General features: G+C 40.7%; 1 protein-coding gene across 6 annotated transcripts in view; it reads right to left on the minus strand.

The window, feature by feature from the left end:
• The window catches only part of EZH2 (enhancer of zeste 2 polycomb repressive complex 2 subunit), a 65,733-nt gene that overhangs the window by 26,788 nt on the left and 24,557 nt on the right, over nucleotides 1-14,388 (minus strand). Inside the window, exons 3-4 of one of the 6 annotated variants that reach the window (XM_077777979.1) lie at nucleotides 13,723-13,851; nucleotides 2,711-2,758 (exon numbers count right to left, since the gene is read on the minus strand). In XM_077777979.1, coding sequence (XP_077634105.1) covers nucleotides 2,711-2,758; nucleotides 13,723-13,851 — 177 coding nt within the window. Of the gene's footprint in view, nucleotides 1-2,710; nucleotides 2,890-13,722; nucleotides 13,852-14,388 lie in introns of all 6 variants that reach the window. The other 5 variants (XM_077777976.1, XM_077777978.1, XM_077777974.1 and 2 more) reach the window with 5 other exon arrangements.

Below are 14,388 nucleotides of genomic sequence, written 5' to 3' on the forward strand. Positions count from 1 at the left end.
CATCACAACACTGTAAGATGGGGACTAATTCTTAGCCCCCATTTTACAGGTGAGCAAAGTCAGGTAAAACTAAGGGAAGTAACCGGCCCAAAGTCATATGTCAATTAGATAGGGCTAGAATTTAAACCCACAGAGAAAGTCTGACTCTGGAGCCTCTGCTCTTCCCCACTGCACACACTGCCACGATACCGTATCTCTGTAACGTTTAAGTGCATAGACTCCCTTGAAATACCGTATTCCATCCAACCTAAGATGACATTAATTTCAGGGCATTCCATTACTTTCTGTATCGCTACGAAAATAATGTTGCCAGTTCAACTGTAACATAATGCTTTCTTCTCATAGCAATTATAAGATGCATTCCAGTTTCAGATGTTAAAATGATCAAAATTTTGCATCTTTGATTCTATGAAATACGGTAAAAATCTGTGCCCAAATAACCACAGCACCTTCTCTCCTGTCTAGGAATCCAGTTTTTCTTAAGGAGCACCATTACCCAATTATCAGGCTTCCAAGAACCTTCTCAAAAATACCCTTGGACATCTATTTATCATCTACAACCAGTGAAAATAGAGTAAAAAGAAGAAGTAGTAAAACAAAACAGAAAATCATATATATACACACAATTATTAAATGTTTAATTTTTATTTGCGAGGTCTTAAAACTAGCAGGGCTAGATCTGGTAAAATCACAGTGAAATTTTTGGCACAGAGGCCACACCTGGCCCTCAGCACCTCATCGGGCCTGGGGGACAATGTTGCAATGGTCAGTCACAGTCACTGCAGCACAATAGTTCCTTCCTAGTAGTGGAAGTGCAGGTTTAAAGATCAGAGTAGTTAGAAAGAACTGTGACAGTGATTAATCCATTAATTTGCTTTCCAAACGGGCAAAGATAAAGATTATAACGCTAGAAAGCTCATTGCTCAGGTAAATGAGAAGGCAGGAATAGTTCACTAAGACTTCAGAGCCACAATCTTTCCCTGTTCCTCACTTTGGCCTCTGATACAATTCTTCATCCATCCGTCCGATAATATTAGCAGTTAACATTTATTGAGCACGTACTATGTTGCAGGCACTGTGCTAAGTGCTTTCTATACATCTTAACCACTCCTCGTGTCAGCCTTTAGCATCACCACCTCACAAACGAGGAGGAGACTGAGGTGCAGAGAAGTGCAGTAACTTGCCTAGTCAGAAAGGTAAGTTACAAGCCAGGAAGGAAGCCGAAGTTGGCCTCCCGACACCCCCAAGGCTCCCTGGCTGTGCGAGGCCCCTCCCTGGAGCAGCTCCCGGGGGAAAGGAACAAACACAGCTGGCACCGGGTGCCACCAGTGAGGGGCGCCTCCTCGCCCAGGCCCTCCTCTTGGTCCTGGTACTACCAAGGCGCCTCTCCTCCTCCTACCTAAATGGGGAACTTCGGAGCAAGGAGTGGTTATAATTATTACTGAATCAAGTATGATACACTGTCCAGTGATGTTAAGTGCAAAGTAACTGTAATTTCTTACCCAAAAAAATTAGAGTTTTGAGGTTTTGTTTTTTACACTTGGGGGAAGTAAATTAACACTGTGACCTTAACTCTCAAGATTAGCCTCCTTTAAAGCTCAGGGGGTGAGGGAGAGCGTATTGCCTCTCCAACTCTCATTTATCCACCTGCGCTACTTAGCGTCTGAACCCAAGGTCCTACTTAAGGTCAGACAGTTTAATATCCAATTCCACTACTAACAGGAGGGACGCTGGCTTTGCCTCATCTGTTTGCTCTAAGACTGTAGAAAATGCCCTGAATCTACTGAATGAGGTCCGCTGACTTTTCCCCCTGAACAGAAAGGACTTCGAGAAGCACAAAAGATGGCAAAGGCTGTATCACGAAGTACTACCTCCGACCCCACGCCGCTGTCACACCATGACCCCATCACCTCAACCCTGAGCCCTACAGTCACCAAGGGGCCAGAAAGAAGCTCTCTGAGAGCCAAAGCAGCTGAGACAGCGTGGTTTTACCTCTCTGTCTCGCAATGATACTCAGCACAGTGTCTCAAAAAAGAGTAGGCACTCAAAAAATGTTTCTGAATGAACAGACTGCATTTGCTGATTTTGCCTAATAGAGATTCGCTCCAATTTCTCATGAAAGCTGAGAGCACCTACGTAGAAAACTGAAGGCCTATCTATACCCACACCTCAGGATCTATGCAGTATCTCTGGAAACCGATCCCATTCCTTAACTATTAACCTTAACTAAGAACCATATTCCTTTCATTTACAAAATAATATTCAAATGCCAAAGCATTTGTTGGTAAAACAAGTTTGGGAATTCTTATTTAATGACTTAACAGAAAAATTACTCAAAAAATTCCAGTTACTTACCAGTAACTTTTTTTTCTTTGAAAATGTATCATCCTTGACAGTTTATGTAATTAAGTCTCCTATCACTCAGAATACTGAAAAGGATTTTGACCTCATGGGCCTCCAAAGAATTTTACCTGATCACAGTCAAGCGTCCTGGACTCAGGAACTCACTAGGAGACCTACACATCCACACATAAAATTCTCCAATTCTAGTTCCTACTTGAGGATCACACAATCAAGTTATAAATGGTTCGTCATGAACAGTAAATAAAGAAGGAAAAAAACTATATTGGCTTATCAAGGATGCTACATTTTCAGAGAAACACAGCTTACTGGTAAGTAACTGGGTTCCTCTGAGGATGGATAGACTTACATCAACCAGCTGGTACAATAGGCGACTGTGTGGCCGGACCACTGGGAGCTGGAGAGGGAAGTCAAGCCAAAAATAGTAGTTGTAGGAGGACACAACCAAACTGAGACTCTTGGCAGAAGGCTGGTTCCAAGTAAAAACTGTGTTATGGAAAATCGTAGAGGGAAGAGCAGGTGAATGGCCTGCAGGGAAGGGAAAGAAATTAACACACCCTACTATGTGCCGAGCACTGTGCTAGAGACTTTACCAAAGTTAACTTCTTTAAAATTCACCACTACCCTATGAGGTCGGTATGACTCCCCATTTCACAGCAGGACATCCCAAAGGAAAACTGCCATGGCCACTCGGTCTCTGAACAATCTTTAACATCAGAAGGGTTAAGTCCAACTTCCGGATTGGGGGGTGGGGGGTGGGGGGTAATACAGTCAGTTAGCCAAGTTAAAAATATTCTTGGATACTGGTTGGTCCATTTAATTCATGCCAGAGACACAATGAACTGTTGTATTGTCTAATATCCTTCAGCCTTTCCAAGTAAGAACAGTAAGGAACCGTCTCACGTCTAAGGGGTAGGAAAGAAAGGGTCAACTGCCACCCAAACCAGAGTAAAGCTGAGGTCGATTTCTGAAACTGCCTCTATTCTTCAAAATCACAGCAGAGAAAAGATAACACACACAAATTTTAAATTACCCAGCCCTTCTGATGCAAATGACCATGTATATAATTTAATTTCAGACTGTCTTTATGCAAAGGAAGTCCTAAAGGAAAACACTGGAATGAGACAAATACCAAGTCTGGGGCAAGAGAAGCTAGAGGGAGGAGGGCCCCTCACCAGGTCTCAGGAGCGGATGAGGAGACGGGGAGTCCAAGAGATGAGAGGCTCCAGCAGGACAGTGTCAGAAATAAAAACCGGGAAGAAAACTTCTGATCAGATCCTGGCGCAGACGTATTTAGTACAAGAAGCTAATGGAGGGTGTTGGAGCTAAGGAATCAAAGAGGGGCTCGTACCAGGTTGGACAATGTTTCCACTGTTCAATACGGGACAGAGCTGTCCCCGATTAGGGAGAGAACCTCTCCCTGCAACACAGGGCTCCTGCTTGAGTTCACTCGAGCATCACAGAAAGATCTCATCCTCTGAAGGCCAGTTCCCTATGCTTCTTAGAAAATACACTCACATGCATGCGCGCACGCGCACACACACACACACACACGCATTTAACACAGAACACAGAACGTTTGGAATGCAATTTCAGGAAATTTCAACTCTTAAAACTCTCCCCTGCATCCTAATTTCAAAAGCCTGATCCTGAATGAAAGCAACCATAAAAACATCCACCTCGTTAATCCTATTAAAACCCAATGCACAGGGAAAACCCAATGCGGTCTGGGGCCAGAAGGGAGCTCTATTAAATCATTCCACATAATCTGCAGTTTTGCTACAAACTCCAGTTTTGCTAAAATAACTGGAAATCAGAAATTGAACAAATCAATATGTAAGTTTTGGTAAAACTACAGAACACACAAAAGGCACAGAAGCGGGTAACTGGCTGAAGCCATGCAAACTCAAAGATCCAACTCCATAACAGTCCTATGAGTGTGAAATACGATCATCTGTCACTGAAAAAATACAAACAAGCAACAACTAAGAAACGGAAGGCAGAGTCTAATTTCAGCCCCTGGTTTCCATGAGCCGTGGCAGCATGACCGTTCTGAAGCCTGGCTCCCAGGAGCGGCCGTGGGGCTGAACAAGACAGCGCAGCAGACACCGAGGTCCAGTGGAGATACCAGACCCGCACCCGGCATGGTCTCTGAGGAGAAGCACCAAGTCCTGGCTCAGGTAGTAGATCTGCTCTGGGGACCACCAATCAGGTAGGCCGATTCGATTGATCTGTGCAGAAAAGATCTGTGACTGCTCTTTTACTATTTACTGACTGCTTACTACATAGTGTGGAAACTACTAGAAAGCTAGAGAAAAATATTAAAAACCACCCCCCACTCACTTTTTATCTCAAAGTAAATTCCTAATAGGTTAAATATTAAAACCAGTGAGGGGCATGTGGCTGGCTCAGTCAACGGAGCATGTGACTCTTGAGCTCGGGGTTGTGAGTTCTAGCCCCATGTTGGGTATAGAGATTGCTTAAAAAATAAAACCTTGAGGGGTGTCTGGGTGGCTCAGGTGGTTGAGTGTCCAACACTTGATTTCAACTCAGGTCATGATCTCATGTGAGATCGAGCTTGGCATTGGGCTGTACACTGACATCACAAAGCCTGCTTGAGACTCCCTCGCTCCCCCTCTCTCTCTGCCCCTCCCTCACGGGCATGCACCCACGTGCTCTCTCAACAAATAAATTTAAAAAATAAAAACAAAAATACTTAAAAATAAAATAAAATACTTTAGGGGTGCCAGGTCAGTCAGTTAAGCCTCTAACTTTGGCTCAAGTCATGATCTCACGGTTTAGGAGTTTGAGCCTGGCGTCCAGTTCTGTGCTGACAGTACAGAGCCTGCTTGCGATGCTCTCTCCCCCTCTCTCTCCCCACCCCTTCCCTGTGTGCACTCTTTCTCTCTCAAAATAAATAAACTTGAAAAAATTAAAAAATCTTTAAAAAATAAATAAAATAAAATATAAACGTGAAAACTAACAGGAAGCAGAAGTAATTTATAATCTTTCTAAGCCTTTAGAAAACAGAAATCAAAAGAAATTCTAATTTGACTATGTACACATTTAAAACTTCTATAAGGGGCGCCTGGGTGGCTTAGTCGGTTAAGCGTCCGACTTTCGCTTAGGTCATGATCTCGCGGTTCGTGGGTTCGAGCCCTGCGTTGGGCTCTGTGCTGACTGCCGGCTCAGAGCCTGGAGCCTGTTTCAGTCTGTGACTCCCTCTCTCTCTCTGACCCTCCCCTGCTCACACTGTCTCTCTCTCTCTCTCTCCTAGAAACAATTAAAAAAATTTAAAAAATAAAATAAAACTTCTATAAACCAGTATTTGCCTAATAATATAAAGATGGTCTTCTTCTCTCCCTACAAGGTACATCCCACTATTCTGAAATTCCAAATATGCCCAGTCATCTCTTAAAATGTAGGACAGTCTTGGGACACCTGGGTGGCTCAGTTGATTGAGCATCCGACTCTTGATTTCAGCTCACGTCATGATCCTGGGGTCATGGGATTGCACCGAGTCGGGCTCTGCCCTGACTCGGACTCTGCCCTGAGCACAGAGCCTCCTTGGGATTCTTTCTCTCTCCCTTTGCCCTCTCCCCCTCTCATGCTCTCCAAGTCTAAAGTTTAGAAAAGGGGCACCTGGGGGGCGCCTGGGGGGCTCAGTCGGTTGGGCGTCCCATTTCAGCTCAGGTCATAATCTCACTGTTCGTGGGTTCGAGCCCCACGTCAGGCTCTGTGCTGACAGCCAGCTCAGAGCCTGGAGCCTGTTTCAGATTCTGTTTCTCCCTCTCTCTCTGACCCTCCCCTGCTCGCGCTGTCTCTCTCTGACTCTCAAAAATAAATAAAAAACATTTGAAAAAAGAAAGAAAGGAAAGGGGCACTTGGGTGGCTCAGTCAATTAAGTGTACAACTCTTGATTTTGGCTCAGGTCATGGTCTCACAGTTCATGCCTGACTTCAGGGTTAGTACTGAAGGGTAGAGCCTACTTGGAGTTCTCTGTCTCTCTGCCCCTCCCCCACTCACGTGCACACTCAACACATGTGCGTGCCAGCTCTCTCAAAATAAACTTTTTTTTAAAAAAAAATTTTTTAATAAAAATTTAAAATGACATTTGCCCACATCTGAGAAACATTTAAAATAAATAAAGATTTGGAGTGCCTGTGTGGCTCAGTCGTTTAAGCATCTGACTTTGATTTCAGCTCAGGTCATTATCTCCTGGTTGAGTTCAAGCCCCACATCAGGCTCCCTGCTGTCAGTGCAGAGCCTGCTTCGCATCCTCTGTCCCCCTCTCTGCCCCTGCCCTGCTCACATGTTCTCTCTCTCTCCTTCTCAAAAATAAACATTTTTCTAAACTTTTTTAATAAAAAAATAAAACATTCATAAACCAAAATATACCAGAAACCAAAATATAACATCAAAATGGGAAGAAGTGGGAGTGGGAATCTGCAAAACATAACTGAATATTTAACAATATACAAAAAGTCCTTAAAAACCATAAGGAACAATCCAAACTAATTTTGATAGATCCAACACCCCAGCAGTCACGAAGGAGAAGAAATATAAACAGATAACAGAAACTTAAAGAGTAAAGAAAAGCAAACAAACTGAAGTAGCATCTTGCAAATCACACTGGCAAAGATCAAGAAGACTGGTATTATGCACTGAGAACCAAGAGGAATAGATGCTACCATAAACATCTGGTAAGGTGCAGATGGAAAATCTTTGGGGGGAACAATGTGATAATATCGATAAAAATGTTAATATGCAGGACGCCTGGGTGGCTCACTTGGTTGAGTGTCCAACTCTTGGTATCCGCTCAGGTCATGACCCCAGGTTGTGGGATGGAGCCCCGCTTTGGGCTCCGCGCTGAAGGTGGAGCCTGCTTGAGAGTCTCTCTCCCCCTCCCTCTGCCCTCTCCCCACCTTGCACTCACTCTAAAATAAAGTTTAAAAAACAAATTTAATATGCATATTCTCTTGACCCAGTAATTCTATTTCTAGGAACTTCTACAAAATTATTCAAAGATATAAAGACGCACAATGAAGGGTATTCAGTAAAATACTAATTGCAAAAATAAAAAATATATTTTATCAATTAAGAATAAGGCAGGGATCCTGGGTGGCTCAGTTGAGCCCCAAGTTGGACTCCCCGCTGAGCCTAAAGCCTGCTTGGGATTCTCTTTCTCCCTCTCTCTCTCTGCCCCTCCCTGCTCCCACTCTCGCTCGCTTTCAAAAATAAACATTAAAAAAAAGAAGAAGAAAAGAATAGAGCAATAAATGGCGACATATCCACAGTTATCAAACCCTGCATTCTTAGAGAATAAGGACCTGGACAGAAATGACGGTCCAAAACGTGGAGGTTGGGAAGATGGGAAAATGAGGGAGGGGAGTGAGAGATACAGGCTTCCAGTTATGGAATAAATCATGGGAATAAAAGGGACAACATAGGGAATACCATCTCCGGTACTGAAAACAGTACATGGGGACAGATGGGGACTATACTTGTAGTGAGCACAGCATTAGGAAGAGAGAAGATAAATCACTAGGTTAGACACCTGAAACTAATGTAACATTATGTGTCAACTACACTTAAAAAAAAAAAAAAAGAATGCATTTAAGTGATGGCCCAAATTGGCAGGCACATTTTATCTGGTCAATCAACTTTTATTTTTTCAGCAAGCTCCATGCCCAATATGGAGCTTGAACTCAGGACCCGGATATTAAGAATCTTGGTTTGGACTGAGCCATCCAGGCACCCGTGGCCAGTAACCATTTGAAATAAATAACAGTATATTATTTATATATGATCATTATTTATATAAAATTTATGTAATTATTTGTATAATGATAATAATAGATATATTACCATTATGTTAGTTATATATCGAAAGAGATCAGAAAAATTAAAAATCACAGGAGTTGTCCTATAAAAACTTTTGTCTACTGTCTACTGTTTTATATAGTTCAATGTTATGTGAATTTTCAAGAGTCTTTCCACAATGGCCTTTTGGTTGAAGAGAATAAAAAAAAGTTTCATTTACCCAACAGATTATAAAGCTACCTCAATCAATGTAAGGTAGCTGAGAACTCTGCCCAACCCTCCCAAAACAGTACTCAAGTCATATTCTTTTATCAAATCTACTGAGGGAAGATAAAGCAGAATCCTAAGCAATGAATTTAAGTCAATCCATGTTATCCTAGAAGTTCAAGGTGTAATAAAATCTTATTTCTTCAGAACAATAAATAATTTTTAACAATGGAAGCTAGACAAGCATTTCTTCAGTTCAAGCGGTTTTTAAAATTACTGTCAATATTTGGTCTTGCATTTTGGGAAAAGAGCTGATCTTTGTAGATCAACGATTTTTGATATTGATCTTTGTAGTCAATTAAACAGGTGACAATGTATGTAAAACACCAACTATATACACAATGTGCTGGCAGAAAGCCAGCAAACTAAAAGCAACTTCTGCTGGTTTATTCATTGCACAAAATATAAACATTTGACATTTTTGAAAAATTCACTTTTCAAATGTAAGACAGAGAATCTTAAGTTTAAATAATAAACTCATACATCAAGTGTATGATATATGTTTAATATAGGGTATTGATATAAACTCAGACATCGTAAGTGATCTTTTTTTTTTAATGTCCTTTCGGAAAAGCATAAAACCCATTAGTTTCCTTTCCAAAAAAAAAAAAAGAGAAAGAAAGCCTCCTTTACCGTCACTTAAGAAATGTTCCATCTACTTCAGCCTAAAGAAAGCCAGAAACGAAGCAAAGGCTGAAGTGATTTGAAAAGTTAATACGGTGGGAAGAACTGGCAGAGTACTGAACTCTCCAAATAAATACCACCAATAGGTTAGAAGAAGCAAAGAGCAACAGAAAGCAACTTAGAAACCAGTTCCTTGAGGTACCAAGAAAGGATGGCTAAGTTCAACAGGGAGCCCTCCATTCATTTCTAAGACATGAGAAAAATGACCCAGCTCCCTGCCATATTTGCTCAAATGGCTCATCAGAATCCAGACCTACTGGTGAAATTTACAAAGGAAAGAAAGCATGTTACTATATTCAAAGTTGACAAGTGTATTTAAGATTGCTAAAATGACGTACTAGGTATACTAGCATATTTTTTTTTAATTTTTTTTTTACTTTTATTTATTTTTGAGAGATAGAGTGAGACAGAGTGTGAGCAGGGAGGGGCAGAGAGACAAGGTGACACAGAATCTGAAGCAGGCTCCAGGCTCTGAACAAGCGTTCAGCACAGAGTCCAACGTGGGGCTCGAACCCATAAACTGTTGAGATCATGACCTGAACCAAAGTCGGACACTTAACCAACTCAGCCACCCAGGTGCCCCTACACGAGCATATTTTTGTAAACAGTAACTAAATTTCTGTTTACATTTAACAGAGGAGAGTGCATTAGGGTCAATAAATAATGCAATCAAGTGTTTATGAGTAAATGAGACAATGTTTTTGTCTCCTTCAATAAAAATAGCAAGTCCAAACTGCAAACATACAAGAGAACTTATACCGTTATTTTGATAGAAGCCTCTCCCCCTCAAAAATAATTTGCAAATATTAAATGTTAGATGATGAACTCATAATCATTTCAATTATCACTAGGAAGATCACACTTGTATGTGTTAAAACTTTTTTAACTCTTGGGACACCTGATTGGCTCAGTTGAGCGTCTGATCATGATCTCGCAGTTCATGAGTTCAAGCCCCACATCCGCTCGCTGCTGTCACTGCAGAAACTGCTTCAGATCCTTTGTCCCCTTCTCTCCCCCACTTGCACTCTCTCAGAGATTAAAAAAAAACACTAAAAAAATTTTTTTAACTTCATAAATATGAGGACTATGTTGTCTTTCTAATGTGTTAGACACCCTGGAAATGCCCCACATTTAAATACACATAAAAAGCTCCCACCATTTTCATTAGCAAACAAGATACAAAATTCTACAAGAACATTAAGTTCTCCTGTGGGTCTGGAAATGCACGTTGGTGAGCTATTTTTAAATTACTAAACCAATCACACCGCTTGTCCAGAAGACACATCATTTGAGCAAACCTCTCTTTTAGTCATAATACACGCAGTAATAAAAATCTTCACGTCATCAATGAAGGAAAGCGCCTCGTGGTTTTTTGTAAGAAATGGACAAACATACAAAAAGAAATGCACTAAGAGCTGCAAGAGCAGCTCCTAAACCAGTTTCTTCATTAAAACTGGAAAACAGACACACTGAAGAACAGGACTGCAGATGTGAAGACTTACAGGATATCACTTTTTACCAATAAGACAAAGTAACAAAAGTCACCTACAAGCAACTGTTTGTATAAACAGCCACATATTACACCAGTAAGGTGGACAACCCCTGATATGTATTTATCACTTAGTGACATTTTTCAAGTGAAAGCTCCTTAAAAAGATTAACTGAAGGGCACAGGAAATAACTGCAAAGCATACAGTCACTGTCTTCAAGAAGTCAGAAGTCTTTTTAAAAAGAAAACCACGGGCACCTTCTGTGTAAACATTCTCTGGGCACTACCACACAGGCTCTGGGACCTCAACACTAGAAAGCAACCAGCCACAAGTACCTTAAAAACACACATTAAGAACACAGCACATGGAAGATGTGGTCTCTAAGGTCAACTGCAGAGCTCCTTGGTCTGAAGTCAGCATCTAGAGGGTCACTTCATCAGATCGGAGAGCAGCCTCTGCCAGACGTTCTTCACCAAATTAACCCGATAAAAACCCGTCATTTTAAAACTGAACACATCTACTTTACAAACACAGAAGGGACTGAAGTAGAAGACTTGAGTGAAAAACTGAAAATTGTCGTTGAATGGTCCTCTGGCCACAAAGGATGTCGACTGAAGACACAGCACTTACAAAGGATCAGCTTATAAAAATAAGCAGTTAATTAAAACGGTGTTATAACAGCACTTCCCAAAGTTGAAGGCCACAGACTAGGTGTTTGGATCAACGCTGCAGTCTGAACTCCCGCCAAGCCTACTACTAGGAAAGTCTTTGCAAAACACACTAACTTGTATTTACCCTCCTGATTCTGACCTACTTCAGATTCCCAACTTGTAAAGCATGTAAAAGAAACTGACGTACAGCTGGGAATGCTCAAACTGAAGCAAAATAAACACGGATATATTCTCATCTAAAAAGGTGATTAGACAGAGATCATTAAAGTCCTTTTCAGTCCTAAAATTTTATCTTTATTGTGAGAATACCAAAAAGCTTATCACAAACTGTATAAACGTTCAGCTTCCAAAAGTCAGTGATGATGGTTTTAAAGGGGGAAGTAAAAGATGAATCATTTGAAGTAGAATCCGCTCGCAAGAGTAGCTCAGAAACTAACAGACTTGACCAGGTCAGAGTTCCATGCAACAAAAATGGACTTCCTGAGGCTCGGGGTGATTCTCCTCCTTTCCCATCCTATTTTGTGAAAATGGTTTTTCTCAGCCCGTGTGGGGTACTAAGTTTAGAAAGCAATTTTGTTTTATTAAAATGCTAATTCTACAATTTCTCATATAAACTCACATTAAAAAGTTAGATATCTTTACATTCAATAATTTATCATCATTTGACAAAATTAAAAGCAAAATTCAATTAGTAAATAGTCATTTGAATAAACTGTACTTAAAATTGCATTATGAATAATTGAAGTTGGACATAAACAGTGAACTTTACTCCTTTCTTAAGGTGTCTGAGCAAAGTGTACTCTTCTGGACCCACATCAGATCATTAGAGCAAGCAAACTGACTGAAGTCTTCTAAGGCTCAGTGTCAGGGGGTGGGCAGGGGGCGCACAATAAGACTCACAAACAGTAAATGAGGTTCACTTGTGCAGAATACCTAGCACTGTGCCAGAAATCATTACTGCCACTAACTTTTACTTATAAATAAAAGGTGGACCGTGGGTAGCATTTTGAGATCTGCAATGGGTGGCAATAGGCACATATCCCATGTGCCTGCTCATTTCTCCAGACTTCTAAGATCTGTTCCTTTGGGGGAAAGAAAAAGGTTTCCGTTTCCTTCACCTCAAAATTTCCAAAAGGTCACCAGACCAAACTTTCACATAATTACTTAGAAGCCCCATCCTCATTTCTTTTGAGAACATTCTGACTAGCATAGAAACAAATTCCTTTCACCCTTAATGTATTAATAAAAGTCATTTACCTCTAGCTCACAGGCCCTGACCTATCCCGGGTGGTGCAGAAGGCGTTAGTAGCATGTGATATATATCTATATAACTGCAAGCCTAGGCTTTAAAGAGGGGTCACCTGACAAAATGAATAAATGACTATGAATCATTACAAGTCATGTGTCACCACAGAGATCACCACACGATGACCCAGTCACCAGGACCAGGCTGCTATGACAGCACCGACAAGTCTCTCTGAAGCCAGCGTGTCACAAAATCAACAGGTCTCACGTGGTAGCAAATCCTTATCACAATATTTTACAAATATTATAACCTCACTGAACACATTATTTCAGAACAGATCCCATTGTCTAGATGCTTTCCGTGTTTAGACATTCAGATAAACAACTACCCACTGCACTTTCTTCCTTCTTTCTGTTTCGATGCCCATTCAAATAGCATCCCACCTCCTATGCCACGTTTTCCTATATAAAGCAGGTATTTAAACCAAAATGTTTTACGTAACACCCTACTGACTAGTTCTATAGTTTTTCAGCTTCTGCCATTTTCTTTTCATTTTGCTGCCACACTGTGTTTTGTCATTTAATTATAAAAATCTGCCATGCATTTATTACCTTCTTTTGAAAATAGGATTAAGATCTACTTCCTTCTTTTAGAAAATGCTATGAAAAAGGACTTCTGATCTCTCAACAGCGAATTTAAAAATTCTTAGAGAGCCTTAGAATCTGAACAAAATGTTCAAATAACAAATAATTTCCTTAGTCGATGAATATGAATAAAAAGGAAACATTTTCTTGCAGCATGGCTAATTTATGCTAAGGGGCAGAAAGAAAGGTAACTACGAGCCAGAGAGCCTTGCTCTAAATAGTGATCTGATGAGGACATTAAAGAGTATTTAGTTTAAAAAAATGTTTTAATCAACAATCCTATAAAAATCTACAAATCTACCCGGTAACAGTGAAAATATGTTCTAAACGCTACAGCTCTCTTAATACTACTCCTGGTAGCCAAGACTGTTACCTATGGGCAGCCACCAACAGTTAGCTGCGACATTAAAAAGAAATAGCAATAAACAGACGGACTTCCAGAAGCGAGTGACTTCTCAATATCAATAACCAACCAACATTCCAACAGCAAAAACCAGAATGCACTGATAATTACTCCAGTGCGTGAGTTCACCAACCTCCCTGGTCCCGCGCAATGAGCTCACAGAAGTCAGGATGTGGACAGGCTGTATCCTTCGCTGTTTCCATTCTTGATTTAAGATTTCCGTTCTTTCCAAAATTTTCTGACGATTGGAACTAAACATACTCTTTAAAAAAATGGAGGAGAGGAGAAGAGAAATTGTTCATTGTTAGAAAATTGGCAGTGTCTCTAACACAGGTTAAAATCTAGTGATTTCTCAAAAATATCAAGAGCGTTCCTGCAAACACATATAGATTTTACACTAAACTGTAGTTTCCCACATTCAAATAACACAAAAACACCACTCCTATTATTGTCGACAGGATATGAAAACAAAATCACAATGACTTTAAAAACACAAAACCATGAAACACATTCCTTTGTATGTGGGTCCAGAGTCTACACATGCAATACAAAAGATACACTAAAAGATAGTGATTTCCAAGTAGATTGAACAGCCATTAGATTACAATCTTTCCATTATCATTACGGTGCCTGGTACAATCTTTATGCTAATTAAGACAGATCAAGGCCCTTGGCTTCCAAGCCTTCATTTATCTTACTATAAATATGACCTTGGCTGAAAATGGACCCTTTGCAAATTGAAACTTATCTTTGGGGGGTGGGGGGAGGGAACGACCCTGAACTGTGGGTGCACCGCACA

Source organism: Crocuta crocuta, unplaced genomic scaffold, assembly GCF_008692635.1.
Source record: "Crocuta crocuta isolate KB4526 unplaced genomic scaffold, BGI_CrCroc_1.0 scaffold128, whole genome shotgun sequence".
Taxonomy (NCBI): Eukaryota; Metazoa; Chordata; class Mammalia; order Carnivora; family Hyaenidae; genus Crocuta; species Crocuta crocuta.